The 15,680-nt window shown below is 41.6% G+C and overlaps 1 protein-coding gene across 6 annotated transcripts in view; it reads right to left on the bottom strand.

Moving 5' to 3' along the window:
• Positions 1-15,680, bottom strand: part of MTUS1 (microtubule associated scaffold protein 1) — a 185,784-nt gene that overhangs the window by 84,158 nt on the left and 85,946 nt on the right. Inside the window, exons 3-4 of one of the 6 annotated variants that reach the window (XM_043546159.1) lie at positions 11,781-11,805; positions 7,283-7,296 (exon numbers count right to left, since the gene is read on the bottom strand). The exons of the other annotated variants lie outside the window; for them this stretch is intronic. Of the exons in view, the coding sequence (XP_043402094.1) occupies positions 7,283-7,296; positions 11,781-11,805 (39 nt within the window). The remainder of the gene's footprint in view (positions 1-7,282; positions 7,297-11,780; positions 11,806-15,680) is intronic. 6 annotated transcript variants of the gene reach the window in all.

Raw genomic sequence — 15,680 nt, 5'->3', positions numbered from 1 at the left:
CTGCTATAACTAAGTCTCATCAGCACTTTCAAAAGTGTTCATTTCCTGAACTTTAACATTTCTCAAACTGTATCACTGGAACTCTTCTTCCATCACATGGTTTCCATGCCCCTTTTTCTCTGCTTTACTCATTGAATTTATTTCCATTCAAGTGTTAATTGAAAGTCAAAATCTCAGGGGTGCATGGTTATTTGTGGTTTGGTTCTCTGTTGTTTCATGTTCTTCTTGTTCCTACCCAAGCTTCTAAACTCTTGCTGTAACACGTATGGTTTTAAAAAGTTACACTGTGCTTTACTTCCACCTTTACAGAGATAGTTTAACTACATTTAAAATTGGGGTAACCTAAGGCCAATAGGATAAGTAATTTTCCAAACATAAAAGTCAGTAACAGAACTGGGAATAAGATCTGCAGACTCCAACCCCATTACTCCAACTCCTGGACATTCCCTTCCTACACCATTTTGAAGAGGAACAGAGTTCATTAGAATCTGCACTCAGTCTTTAGATACACTAGACATTCTTCCTCAACATCCAGCTCTTCCTATAATTGGTATAGCTCTACCAGTAACCACAGAACAACCACACTTGTTTTACTGTCACCACTACTCCTCCGACAAGCAGGATTAGACTACACAATGGTAAGATGCCAGAGGCCACTGCTTTGTCTACAGTAAGAGCTTCCATCAATGCTATCACTGCTGGTAGTATTAGTAGAATAGAAATCCAGGAAAACCTTAGAAATGGAGACTTTCCCTTGTCTGTTGAACAATTTGAAGGGATAGTCTTTATAAACCAGGCTTTACAAGCACCTAGAAAGAGAGTGTCCAGATTTGGAAGGTGTAACTAATACAGCAGACAATTACTTGCCTATTTAGGTAATTAAGATGTTTTAAAAAATACTATAAGCAAAACCCAGCTTGGTACTTGTCTAGATTGCTGTACTATGCCCATGGCAAATAGTCTATGTGCCTACCTTAGAAAAGGAAAGGAGGCGGGCAGGACAGGCTGATTTTATAGTGTTAATTATTGTACTACACATACTTCAGAAATCCATTCTGGACCTGTAACAGCTAGAATTGAAATTGATTCTAGCTGTTAGAGGTCCAGAATGGATTTCTGAAATAAGTCTACAACAATAGGTGTGGACGAAATCTACAGAGATAATTGGCAACTAAATTAAAACAGTTTGAAAGATTTTCAATTTCTAGAAAAGGATATATAAACATAGGAGGAAGCTTCTCTAGACATGGCATAAATTTGATTTTGAAGTTTTTAAATGAAAGCTGATGGTGTAAAATGCTGTAGTTTGTTCACAAGGATAAAAATCCAACATCTGCTCTTGAGCCATAAAATAGTACACATCTCTGTTTAAAGTAGGGGAGGAGACAGGATCTATTTTACTGTTACAAGTCATGTCAGCCTGGAATTAGAAACCATCAGTTATATTGACACAGATCTGCCTGTGTACACAGAGTTCTGTTTCCAACATAAGATGACATTTATTATGAGATTTAAAATGGTTATGCAGGAAAACAAAACAGAACAAGTGTTGTAATTTTCTTCTATAGAAGCAGGTTTTAAACTGTGATGTGGGGACCACTTGTTGTCCACCAAGCTTCTTGTCCACAATGGAGGGGCAATCTGTCACTCTTCAACTGGATGAAGACAGTGTAAGAAGTTTTGAGACCACTGATTCAATAAGACAACTGTTGTAGGGTTACATCTTCATGACCTAGAAAACACTCCAGAGTTCACACTGACAGTATGGGATAGTATTTGCCATGTATTAGGAGAAGCAACACCTACCAATTTAATCAAAACTTCACTGGCTTACATTAAAGAGAAAAACAATTGTGCGAGTACTCTATAATAGATGTGTGCCTTAATGAACATGCTACACTCGATACTTGCAATGCCTGCCAAATGACAAAAGTCATATTCTGGATACATGCACGTATGCACTTGAGGGTGTCAGGGAGAGACTGAATGATGGTGTGGTGTAAAGCACAGGGAGGTTGTGGGATCTCCATCACTGGAGATTTTTAAGAGCAGGTTAGACAAACACCTGTTGGGGATGGGTAAATAATGCTTGGTCTTGCTGTAGGTGCAGTGGACTGGACGGGCTGGCCTCTCGAGGTCTCTTCTGATCCTGGATTCTCTGATGTCTGAACAATTTTGTGGAAGAGCTAATCAGCAGCAGATTTTTAATTTCCATATTTAAATTAAACCTTTCCCCAAAAGAAAAAAACCTTAGGTTTTAAGAAATTTAAGACCACATTGGATAATGCATATTAATCTATTTCCACACTTTTTTCCTCCCCTTCCTGTGTTACAATCAAGTAGAAGTGAACTACTGACAGAACAGAAATATGAAGAAATAAGTACCCCAGGTCAAGATTGGATTCACTCCCAAATAAAGTGAAGGCTGGAAAAAGTTCAACAGGACAAACAGTCTTAATAATTCTCCTTAGTGAGACATTTGAACAGAATTTAAGTAACTATGCCAAGTACTAATTTAATGGGACGCAATTCTTCCAACATGACCAATGTTTAGTTAATGGATTAGCAAACAATATAGCTCAGAAGATTTGTCCACTCAATTTAATCATACATCCACAAGTTCTGACATTTGCCTCAAGCTCATCTGAACTGCCCAAAGTTTTTGAAAGAGACCCTGAGTAAGGCCCAAGGGTTTGCAGAGGGCTGCACAAGTACCACTGTGGTCAAAAAGCTAAAATAATCCGACGTTATCACCAACACCATTTCTTAAACCGTACCCACAGCTACTTGGGATGATCAAAGACTTAACTGAGCCAAAGTATTACTATAACCAGACATTGTTGGTTATTTTCTTGAAGTCCTTTAATTAGTTATTAAAATTATGTTAGTTATTAACATTAATAACTAGTTATTTAGTTATTTAAATCAGTTATTTAAATCATGCTAGTGCATTAGTTATTTAAATCATGCTAGTGCATTAGTTATTTAAATCATGCTAGTGCAGTTGGGTAATGTTGAATTATTGGAATAATTGCCACTGGACTTAAATTTGGCCCGTTGTATATAGAACACACTGGAAGTCCTAAAGCAGTACATAGGTTGAGAATTTGAGGGGTCTCCAGACACTTGAACCATATTTTAAATCATTGCATTAGGTGGTTCCAAGATTATATCCCCAACTTCAGCTTCCTAGTTTACAATACACAGTGCATTCAAAGACAACCTGCACTAGAGACTTATGGTTGCATGCATGCATGCAAGTCAGTTCTAGAGAGGTTGCTTCAAAAGCTAAGGAGCAATTTCCACATTTGTAAGTGAAAATGGTTGAAAGAGTACCAGAAGCATTACAATTAAACACATTAAGAAACCTCCCATTATGTAGATATTGTGCTTCATATCAGGACCAGAAGCTTCAATCCCACATACTCACCCTGATGCAGTTTGCTGCAATTTCAGGATGAAAAGTAGTTGGCTAAAAATAGTCTCCCTTTTGCTTACATTACACAGCCCTTATGTAATCTTTCAGGGACAAGCCAGGAGAAATTACTGGGGTATATAGTCTACAACAGACCTACTTAGGCTATAGATTAAAACTAACATTTTTGAACACGTAACAGTGAGGACGCAGGCATGATAAAGCTTTTGGGTGGGAAATAAGTCAGATACAGCCAATACAGTTTCTCCCATTAAGTTAGTGACAAGATTTGTTGCAGAACTTAACACAGAGCTCTTAAAATCTGAAGACTAGGTAACCCTGAATTGCTAGTATTATTTCAACATTATTTGTAACGCAGTAACATCCAAAGGCATCAGTTGCTAATTAAAATCTGTTCTATATGGGTCAGACCAGTCAGATACTACTATCGGATGGCTGCTCAGTAACCAATATAGAATGAGCTGGGTAGTCAGTTGAGCTCCCTGTGAGCAGATATTCATATCCCCAGTGCCACCACACCACAACCTGTTGGCAGTTACAGCAGAAATCAATGACTTCACATAGACCGGGAATGAACTCTCTCACATCCAGGTAACTGCTGCAGCACATTTGAAGGATAATATAAGGAAACCCCACCTGAAGCGCTCCCCTGCAGCAGGCCGTGGCACCTGCCTCAGTTTCCCTTCTTTAGACTGCCCAGCAATAGTCCAGAGGCTTTCTGTGGGTAAAGAGACCTTGCGCAGTTAATTACAAAAAGTCCCAAAACTACAGTCCAGATATCCCCCAGCATAATCCAAACAGTAGATGCAACATACAACCCCGATATCCCTCACCATGCCCAGCTCTCAACTGCAGCTCTCTACTGTTCCTGTACCAGAACAGCCACCCTATCCCTTCCAACTGGAAAGCAACACTGCACTTCCCAGCAGAAACGCCCACAGCCTTCTCTGTTGGGAGCATCCCTCACTCTCACTGGCCCTCTCATGGTTCCTCCGCATCCAGCTCTCTGGCCCTGGGATGTGTCAGCAGGTAAATTCCTCCACTGCTCCCCTGCCTTCAGCCCTCTGAGGCCCCTGACTCTGGCTCAGAGCCAGCAGGCAACTCTCTCCTTTGCTTCTCTTGGCCTTCAGCCCTAGCTATCTGGCTTGGGGACGCCAGCCAGCAGATTCCTCTTGCTGCTCTCGTACCTTCAGCCTTCTCTCAGGTCCTAAACATACAGTCTCCTAGCCAATTGTTCCCCTCTTCCCAGTGAAGACTTGTAGAGATCTTTCCAATTCTCTCTGCAGCTTTCCCCAAAGACCTCCTACAGTTTCCTGATGGACTCCCACCTGGATTCTCACTCAACGGGTTTCCCCCGACCTCTCAGTCTCCAGGTGCTGCCTTGCCAAATGAGAGTCCCTGCTCTGACTCAGGGGAGCTGGACCTGCTTCAGTTACAGGGGCCAGCCATTCTGTGACATAGTATACTTATCCTGTACATAACTAAGGGATTTCAGTCCCTGTGGTTATTCATCTGGCAGCACTAAATTAAGAAATTTAAGGAACTTAATCTTCATATGGCGAGATTGTGCTCCACATGTGAAAAGCCATTGAAGTCTGAAGCTCACTAAGTTTCAGTGTTGGAAAGATCATACTTTTGCCTTCAGTGCCCATCTTGTAACAAGTTCTATAAATGTCCCAAACAGAAGGAAAGATATGCCACAGCTTTGATACCAACATAGAAAGACCCTCCATATGCAAATCTTAAATACTGTGGTGCCTTTTTTATTTGATCCCCATAAAGAGTGCTCTTAGTAGTATTTACATTAAAACTATTTGTCTTCAGAGGAATTCAGGCTACAGAGAAGTTGCCTAGCATTTTAAGTTTGTGGGGCTTCTTCCCCCCCACCCCTTTCTTTTAAGCATATTCCCGCTCTTGCGTAGTTTCAGTGTCTGGAAGCATTTACACAGTGGAAGTTAAATTTCTCCCTCAGTAAAATGTTAAAACAACATGTGCTCCCATTTCACTTTCTAAAGTGAATATTTAATTTGAAGTGCAGTCTTTCAGCTGGGGACTTAAATTTTAAGTAATCTCTCAAATTTCATTCTTCATTGACTGCTTAGGGATACAAGCACACAGTATCTTTCAGGCAGCGGTATCATTTGTTTGAAAAAAACCCATAATTGAACAAGCTTCCATAAATGTACTTTAAGAAGAAGTATTTTAGAGCATGTCCCCAGCTTATCATGCTAATTTCTGGTCAACAGAACAAGATTACATTTTTCTTCCACACACCCTATCTTAATAGCACCACTTCTATTGCTGCTGGCTAGAAAGTCAACTAAGTGAACTCAGTCAGTCTTCAACACTGGCCTAATGAGAGTATGTTGGGGAGAAGGAAAATGTCAGTATTTAATACAGATTTACAGAAAATAGGGTCTCAAAAGCCAGGTGCCAGTTCTAAAAGGGGGGCAATGAAGTTCTCATTTTAAAAAAAAAGAAGCACACAAAAATTACTATCCAATTACTGACCCCCACCATTTCGTAGCTACAGGAAAAAGAATTATTTCTGTATTTCCTATTATGATACACCAGAAGTATTCTCCAGGTTACAAACTAACAAGCATTTCTCTCTGGGGATATCTTCAGAACATTCCATGACCATTATTTTTAATTACTCTCTGCTGAATGTGGTCTAATAGTGACACAGTAGAGCCCTCTGAAATGTCTTGCCAAATTGACACAGCACTCTGTATATTATTCAGCCACGGGAGACCCATCCTTTCTCCCTCCTACATGCACACACTACTTTCAACATTTGTCCTTACTCCTGGGCGAATTCTGCGCCACTGTGCTCGCACAGAATTCATGTCCCCAGCAGATTTTTCTCTCTATAGAAAATACATTCTGCTGGAGAGGTGCTGCAGTTATGCATTTTGCCCACCAGGAGATGCTATGACACCACAATAGAGGCATCTGACTCACCAGATATAGCAGTCAGCAGCCAATATGGCGGATGAGAGACTGTTCCTCACAACATCCTGCCCACGGGGCCAGGTGAGGAGGCATGAGGCTATTGGGGGTGGGGGGTACAGAGAACAGGGCACATGGAGTTGCTGGGGTCAAAGTGGACTGGGGTTCAGAAGAGCTAGTGGGTGGGACAGACTGTGGCAGGGGTGAATGGGAGTGGGGGTGCAGGGCCACATCAGGACAGGGGTGCTGAGTGGGGATGCAGGGATAATGGGGGCAGGGACACATGGGATGGGGGAGTAGGAGTGGCTGAGTGGAGGTGCAGAGACACACTGGAATGGGTGGGGGGTGCAGGGACACATATGGAAAGGGCAGATGTGCCTGACTGAATGGGAGAAGCTAGGGGTCAGCCAGGGTCTGCACAGGGGAAGTTCCCCAACTCCTTAACAATCCCTCCCACTTTGGTGCTCCAGCCAGGGTCTTGCCATACTCTGCACAGCTCCCAGAAGCAGCGGCATGTCCCCCCTACAGCTCCTACACACAGGGACAGCCAGGGGGCTCTGCACACTGCCCCCGCCCCAAGTGCCACCCCTGCAGCTCCCATGGGCCGGGAACCACAGCCAATGGGAGATTCAGGAGCGGCGCCTGTGGACAGCGTGGTGCACAGAGCTGCCTGGCCGCACCTCCAGGTAGGAGCCGGAGGGGGACATGCCACTGTTTCTGTAAGCTGCTTGAGGTAAGCGCCGCCCGGAGCCTTCACCCCTGACCTCCTCCCGTGCCCCAACCCCCTGCCCCAGCCCAGATCCCCCTCCTGCCCTCCGAACCCCTCAGTCCCATCCCGGAGCACTCTCCTGAACCCCCAACCCCTCATCCCCAGCCCCACCTCAGAGCCCACACCCCCAGCCAGAGCCCTCTCACCCTCCTGCAACCCAACCCCCAATTTCATGAGCATTCACGGCCCGCCATACAATTTCCATACCCATAGGTAGCCCTCGGAACAAGAAGTTTGCCCACCCCTGGACTAGAGAAAGGTTTTTTAAATGGTTTTCTGATATTGGCACTAAATCAAATGGGGGTGACAGGGAGAGAAAAAAAAAGGAGGTGCACTTGAGATGCCTGCATGCTTAAAGACAAGGTGAAGGAAGACGAGGTTACCTAATAAGCATGACAATCACAACTCCTGTGTTTTTCTACTTAAAAGTTTTTATATAAAACTTATCTAAGATTTTTCACCAGATTTAGATTAGAGACCTTTTACTACAGAATTTCACTAAACAGTATGTCAATTCAGATGCTCCAGTTTTCCTATTTCCTCCCTAACTGAAATGAGATCTTGCCATTTCCCCAGATTTTACTTTCATAAAAATAATTCAGTGTTCTCACAAGTACCGTCTGAACACTTTTTTACTTATGATGTTTATACCAGAAATAGCATGTGATAATGGACAACAACTGGCCATAGAAGACTGAAAAGGAGTTAAAAATTAAGGCGTCTTTTGTAAAGCAGGATGGAAGATTGTTCATAAGCTTAGAGACTCCTGTACTACCAGTGTCAGATGTCACTTGACAACATACTGCTACCAATGGAAGATTTATAAATAGCAATGGTAATTAAACACCTCGCACAGATACAAACTAGGGTTATTTAAGGTGAGTTTTCTCTTTTTGTGAATGTTCATATTGCTACTTTGAGCAGGAGGCTTAAGCTTTTTAGATTTAAAAATATCTTCTACTCTTCTGTATTTCATTAGGGCCACATGCTGTCCATGCAGGGTTCCTGCATTCATGCTGTGCTGGGGCAGAAATTGTGGAGCTCATGAAAGGGTTGCAGACATTCCCACAAAGTGAAGTCTAGCAAAAGGAAGGTACATGCTGGGAGCCATGTTGCCAAGGCAACTGCACAGATCCACTGTCCATTTCCCTTCACAAAGCAAGGCTGCAGAACCAAAAAAACAAGTACAGTTGTAGGATCTTGGCAGGGAAATTCCTCCTAGGACACAGTAGCCTGGGTCAAGGAGAAGGAAGGAGGAGAATTTGAGCCTGTCTCTTCAGGGTCATCATCTGTACCACAAACCTAAAATGTAAAGCTCTCTTTAAAAAGCATTTCCCCAGTATACTTGAGAATTTCATGTGAAACTGTGTCAAAAGCCTTACTAAAAAAAAAATAATCAAGATATATCACATCTACTGCTCCCCACCACCACTATCCACTAGGCCAATCTGACCCTAACAGCATCCCAAGGCCAGAGGTCATGTGGCTTCCTAGTATCTAGCCATGAGTTTCAGCTGGCTTGAGAGTATCTCAATTCATTGGTGTCATGTAATATATCACTGGAAAAAAACAACACTGGTTATTAATACCATTGTAAAACATATGTATTAATACTATATATGGAGTTATGGATGTTCTCTGATATTATGTTTTAAAGTCTGTATTTGAACCAATTAGAAATAGGTCTCTCCAGGTCTTGAATACAAATAAAGTAGGGTTGACCGTGACCATGGCACTGCAATTTACACGTGTGGTAAACAGAACATTCAAAGCTTATAAGTTACTTGGGAAGTCAGCATTTTTAGATAACAAATGACTGTATACATTTATCTGACAAACCTGGTCAACAGGCAGAGACAATGAAGACATGTTTACAAGCAAGGTAAAGAAACCCATCAGGAGATCAAGTGGGGAAAGATTATCACAATCTTGATGGGGGATGGAAACTGTGTCCCCAAGAAGCTTTCCTGCCTCTTGAACCAAGGTCAACGAATGATGATATGCTTTTCAATGGTTTACTTGAATATAGGGAGTGCCGGTGAACCCCTAAGTTATCCATTATTTAGGGGACTAAAGAGGCCAGAGCTCTTGCAACTACAGAAAGATTGGTCCTTCAACGAAGGGGACTGAAGTGTCTGGAAATCAATTATAGGTGAGAAACCTGCTAAGGGAAAGATAGTAATTGGCTGAAATTAGGTTTTAGTCTTATAAGTGTATTGTTAATTTTGTCTGTTTGTAAATCTTTCTAACCTTGATTCCTTTTATTTGGCATCACTTAACCTATTCTGTTTAATAAGCTTGTTTTAATTTTTACTATAAACCAACCCGGTACTTTGATTAAAATAGAATGTTTGTGAGTTACAGTAAGGTGGTAAGCAGCTGATGTACTGTTTCTTCAAAGGGAACAGCCAACTTAGTAACTTCTGTAAGTGTACCATGAAAGGGTTTTGGAGTCACCCCTGCATCATGTAATGGATGAAAGACTACAGCGGGACTCTCAGTGTTGTAGGTAGGTGCTGAACCAGGGCTGCACAAAACAGAAGACCACACATTTGAGGCATTTAAGGCATCCAGGGTTACATGGCAAGTGATAAACCCTTACTGGTCTGGACTGCACCCCAGAATGTCATAGCCAGTAGCCGTGTCAGAGGAAAATGAGGTTGGTTTGGCAAGATTTGTTCTTGACAAATTCATGCTGGCTATTCCTTATAACCCTCTTATCCTCCAGGCACTTACAAATTGGTTGCTTAATAATTTGTTCAAGTATCTTTCCATGTACCAAAGTTAGGCTGAGTGGTTCATAGTTCCTCAGATCCTTTTTGTTTCCCTGTGCAAAGATAGGTATTATTGTTTGCCCTTCTCCCAGTCTTCTGGGACCTCACCTGTCATCCAGGAGTTCTCAAAGATACTTGCTAATGGTTTCAAGATTTCTTCAGCTAGTTCCCTAAGTCCCCTAGGATAAATTTCATCAGGCCCTGCCAATTTGAATACATCTAACTTATCATAAACAGTCTTTAACCTGTTACTTCCCTATTGTGACTTGCATTCTTGCCGCCTTATTAATATTAATCATGTTCAGTATCTGGTCACCTTTTTAGTGAAGACTGAAGCAAATCTGGCATTAAACACCTCAGCTTTCTTGAGGCTCTCATTCATTATTTAGCTCTCCTTCCCCACCAGTAGAGGACCTACACTTTCCTTAGTCTCTCTCTTACTCGTACTGTATTTAAAAAACATTTTATTTTTGCCTTTTATATCCCATGCTAGGTGCAACTCATTGTGTGCCTTAGCCTTTCTGATTTTTTTCCTACATTCTTGTGCTATTTTATACGCCTCCTTAACAACTTGTCCCTATTCAGTTGGGGAGGCGGAATATCTACACCAATGGGAGAACCCTGGCACCACTACAGCATTTTAAATGTTGACAAGCCCTAATTGATGCAGAGGTGTTCGGTACCCAGACTGAGGTAGATTGTTCAGATGGAGGACGGAGAGGCAATTACAGGAGGAGATATCCACGTCAGACTGCCATGTCCTTTTGAACTGGGCTTAAAGCCCTTACAGATGCTACATATGTCACTTACATGAGCCTCCCCCATGCACTGAAGACAGCTGGGGTGAGGGCTGCTGATAGTATTGCTTAACCACAAGAGTGGCAGGGCTCGAAATCTGGAGCATGCAGCATATCTCCTGTACTGGGTCCAGTAGCCAGTTTGGGTGCCAGAGCCACACCAACAACTTTTAAAACTACACTAACGAACCATACAGAAACTAAAAGGGCACTATTTACACACGAGACCACAAGACTTGCAGAAACAAGGAAAGGGAGCTCCAACAGTTGTCAGAGCTGGTAGGAAAGACCTGAGGAGAGGATTAGGGGCAGCTCCACCCTTTATGCCTGCATGCAATACGTGTTTGTGCCACTCCGATGGGTATCACCTAAGGGGAAAAACCTCTGGCAAGCGTGCACACACCCCTACAGTGGAATGGACATGTGGCATCACTCAAAGAATATACAGACTCGCACCTCTGCTCACATGTTTTCCATACACACATCTTACAATGATTATGACCACCCTTGTGACATAGGCTTCAGAGACCATTCTTTTGGTGAACCCAGGGGATCCCTGCACCCCTATGTTCTCTTTTGCCCTCTGGCAGTTGGCATCGGGAGGTCCTGGGATCACAATTTAAGTTAGCCTGATAGCACACGCTGAATTGAAAAGACGTAGCACAGAACCTTTTATAACCACACATGAAAGACCAGTGCTCTCAGAACAGTTTAACGGTTGACCCAATGTGACTATTTCACAACAGAGAAATGAATAGAACCAATGAAATAAGATTGCTTCCATCTCAGCCACGGGTCACAAGTATTAACAAAACTTTTGTCAGCTATCAAAGGCAACTGGACTAAATCAGAATGGACATCTGACTTCTGCGAACCACTAACTGGAAATCAGCCAGGTTGATTACTCCAGTCTCCAAAGCATAAGCCATATTGATTTTCTTTACCTCTTCAAAAGAGTCCAGCTTGCAAAACCTGTTGCCATGCCACAGTCTTCTTAAGTCACCTTACCCCATAATGACTGCTACACAGTGTGGTATTTGGTGACGGTCCACGTGAAGACATTTTGAGCTTTGGCACCTTGTCTACCCAGAGGAATTAAAAGGTAGACTATAAGACCAATACCCTCCCCTCCCCCACTCCCCCACTTGATGTTCTTCAGTGATGAGGGGTGGGTGTTCTTTTGCAGGTTGCAATATAAACTTCTGTACCCAATGAATGACACTGGTCTACAACACCAGTGATTCTTGCACTTACCATGTGACATGGACCTGTAACCAAAGTAATGGCTCATATGGTCCCAATCCATTCAGTAACAGCCCCACAGTACTACAGGTAGAGAACACACTGTGCAGCAAGATTTTGACTGATTAAAGTTAAATCTACTTCAGCCAACAAGTAACTTGACAACTCTTTTGCTCTACAAATATTACGCGTTTCAAAGTGCAAGGGCTTGTGTGCCTACAAAGTTCAAATTGCTAACAGTACTACAAAACAATGAACCAATTCATCATTGTCTTGAAATCAAGCTACAAGTACCCAAACTACCATGGTCCAGCACTGAAGCTAAAGGGCATCACTTTCCTCATAGAATGGTTTCTTTGTGCTGTAGAAAGTTAAAATTAAATTGAGCAGGTTGGTAATAGAAACCCTTTGTTTTCTTATTACCAAAAGTCATCTGCCCTTTGATACCAGGCTCACTTGTATGGATTTCACGACTGGCATGACAAAGGCTGGAATTTGAAAATTTTAAAAGCCTTTATTTAAAAGCCATTAAGATTGCTAAGTGGTGTTATTACTGCTCTGTTACAAAACCCAAATGCTAGAAAGCAAGGAAACGTAAGAGTTATAGAATAAATCTTATACTGCTTAAACACATATATATTGTTTATATCAAGGAAACAAAATGCATTTGGGGGTACACAATAACCCTAATTAGAATCCACAGATTACTGGAGCTTTTCTTCTCCTGATTTTAGCACCTAAGTTACTCTTTTAGGAAGTAGAGTGCAAAATATCAGTTTTATTAATTTTTTACTTTGATTTCAAAGAATGCTTCAGGAGCACTTCATAGATAATTAAAAATACAACCCAACTAAGAGCCACAGGAACAAACCAACCATGTGCCACATACGAAAAGGGGCCGCATATTTAAGTTAAGCCATCTCTGCTCTCTCAAAACCCCAGTTCTTCCTCCCCACAAATAAAAGCCCCACAGCCTCACCTAAACCACCAACTACGCAGGGCTTGCATTTAAGGCTGACCAATGTGTGTCATTATCCTATACATAATTATATTCTTTACAAAACAGTGTATTTTGAGATAATGGGTGAATATTTGTTTTGAGTCATAATTAAGGATCTTGTGATAAGAAAAATGAATTTTTGTACTTTTATTTACACAGTAAGTCATACTTGACTAAGAACTACTGCCTTGCTTTAGTAGCTATTTTCTTTTAAATATTTCATGTTTCCTTATGCAGGTAAATAAAACATTTTTAAATTTGGCACATCACATATTGCCAAGTTAAAGGTCTGAGTGCTGCTGACAACTAATTGTGGCACCTGTGGATCTTCATCTCATTCAATCCACAATGGAGATGCACACATCACATCTGAAGTTAAGTTAGCGAGATGTATGACAGCTTTGCTTCATTCCAATATTGGTGAAGTACTAAAAATCATGACCCATTAAGTGATGGACTAGAACCCACTGTCATTTGTTCCACAGCTAACATCCCAAACTAGACCACAGTGCCTTCCTGCTAAGCAACTGAACATCTCTCTGCTTTAGTTACCCCATCTAAAAATGCAGCTAGTAATGCACTTAGTGCTTTTTTCTATAGCCTTCTAATAATTTTACACAGACATGCATTATCCCCCATTTTACAGCTAATGTAACTAAGTGCAGGAATTTGAGCAGATTTATGAGAGTGTCAATTGGTCTATATAACCCTTTGGCAGGTAAAACTCTTCTTCCGTGATCTCATCTCCAACAGACCTCGGCACCTTCTCCCACTGCCAAAATGGGAGAGGCACTCAAAGTGGGCAGGAAAAGCAAGAAGAGTAATTTGGCAAATCCTGGAGTTTCCTTTGGAGGAGAAGGGAGAAACAAAAGTCAGCCTTAAAATGGGAAGGTGGCTGTAATCTTAAGTATTATGGAAAGGGGTCAGCTCCTCTCCATAATAAGCCACAGCTGTCAATGGAAATGGTCATGAACTTATAACTCCAACATCACAGGCCTCTACCACTTGAGGATAAATCTGTAGGTGACAGCTAATGGGATAGCTACGAGCCCTCCACAACACTATGCAAAGCTTTCAATTCAATTTACCGTGATTAAACCTCAAACTTAAATGGGGCATTCATGTCAGCTATTGAATTCTTAAATAGGAAAATGAAAGATCAGGTATTTTATATGAAATAACTGATTAAGTCACTCCATGTTTAGGCAGCTTGTTAGGAAATCAGGTTGGGTCACCTCTAGCAGTCAGGCAGGGATTCCTCCCCTCCCCCTGCCTTCTCATGTATTCTGGTTTTTTTCTGAAGGATCAGAGATGGCCATAGCTGGAGCTGGGACATTGGACAGCATGGCCCAGTGCGCTGAGCACTCTCTCAGCTGCTTGGCTGGCTGGTTCTTGTTCACATACTCAGGGTCCAACTGACCACCCCATGTAGGGGGGAGGTGAGGAAGAAGTTCACCCCCAGATGAGATTGTTGGTAATCTTAAGGGTTTTTCCCCCCTTCCTCTGCAGCATGGAGCGCAGGTCATTTGCTGGGACTGTCTGATTTAGAGATACCCAATTCTCTGCCACTGCAGGGCATCACACATTGGTCCCCCCTATTCTCTGCCTGTAGCACATAAAAGTCTCCTGTGGGCTGTAATATTTTGGTCAAATTTTGATTTAATGTGCAGGTGCTGTTGGTGGCCTGAGATACACAGAAGGTCAGACTAGATGAGGGGGTGGTTTCTGATTACCTTAAACTGACTAAGCATAGATTTAAAGGTATGGACGGAAGTTAAAATAGGCATATAACAGATAACGTCAAGTTTTATTGTCCATTTAATTCAAGCATTTGGGATTGAAATTAAAGGACTGGTGGTTCTGTGTGGTTGCCAGAACAGATTATCAGAACTGGCAGTTATCTGTAGTGCTGAGAAGATTTCACCATAAAAGTTATCCTGATGCTTTTTTCTCATTACACAATAGAATACATGATACTAGTTTTAAGAATAACTAGTATTTGTTTCCATAGGGTTTTTACCCAATACAGTGCCAATAAATATGGTTGAGTTACTCAGACAGATGTGTATGACAAGAGTTTGGAATCTGCTATACTAGCTTTTAAGTTCAAATAAGTATGTCATGCTGATTACACTGAAGATTTTGCTCTATAGTTACTGCTAGAGTGGTATTCTGTTTTTCAATTTTTCCTTGTCTTGTGAAATGAATATTTATCATTATGTACAGGTTGCATCATTTCTGCTATATTAAACTAAATCGATCTCTGGTAGACTTTTGGATTTAGTTAATTTCTTGTAGCAGTTTCAAAGGCATTTTTGATAGCTCCCTGCTACTGTATCAAACGACTTTGCAGTTATTTGACTATTCTGTGTTTTAGTTATTTCTAAAAAGAACAGTACTATAGGAAAGTTGATTTTAAGAAAATATTCAGATTAAGTGACAATTCCAAGGTATGAGCCTTCTGGAAATTGTGTGTTATTGTGCTTTGAAGGCACTGCTTTATTACCCTTAACAATTTGATAGATTCCCACCTCACATGGACCACTTGATGAGTGGTCTTAAAAACTAGGTTGTACAAACAAATGGTATCTGCCTGATTTAAAAGGTGCTAGGTCTGTATTGATTTGTCTGATTATTTTAGAGTTTGAGGGGGAAAGGTTTTTGGGGTTACAATGGTCTGAAATTCTTGTCATATGACATGACTGTGCAT

This window comes from Chelonia mydas, chromosome 4 (assembly GCF_015237465.2).
Source record: "Chelonia mydas isolate rCheMyd1 chromosome 4, rCheMyd1.pri.v2, whole genome shotgun sequence".
Classification (NCBI taxonomy): domain Eukaryota; kingdom Metazoa; phylum Chordata; order Testudines; family Cheloniidae; genus Chelonia; species Chelonia mydas.
Note: the sequence above shows the minus strand (reverse complement) of the source record. Positions and strands in the feature narration are given on the sequence as shown.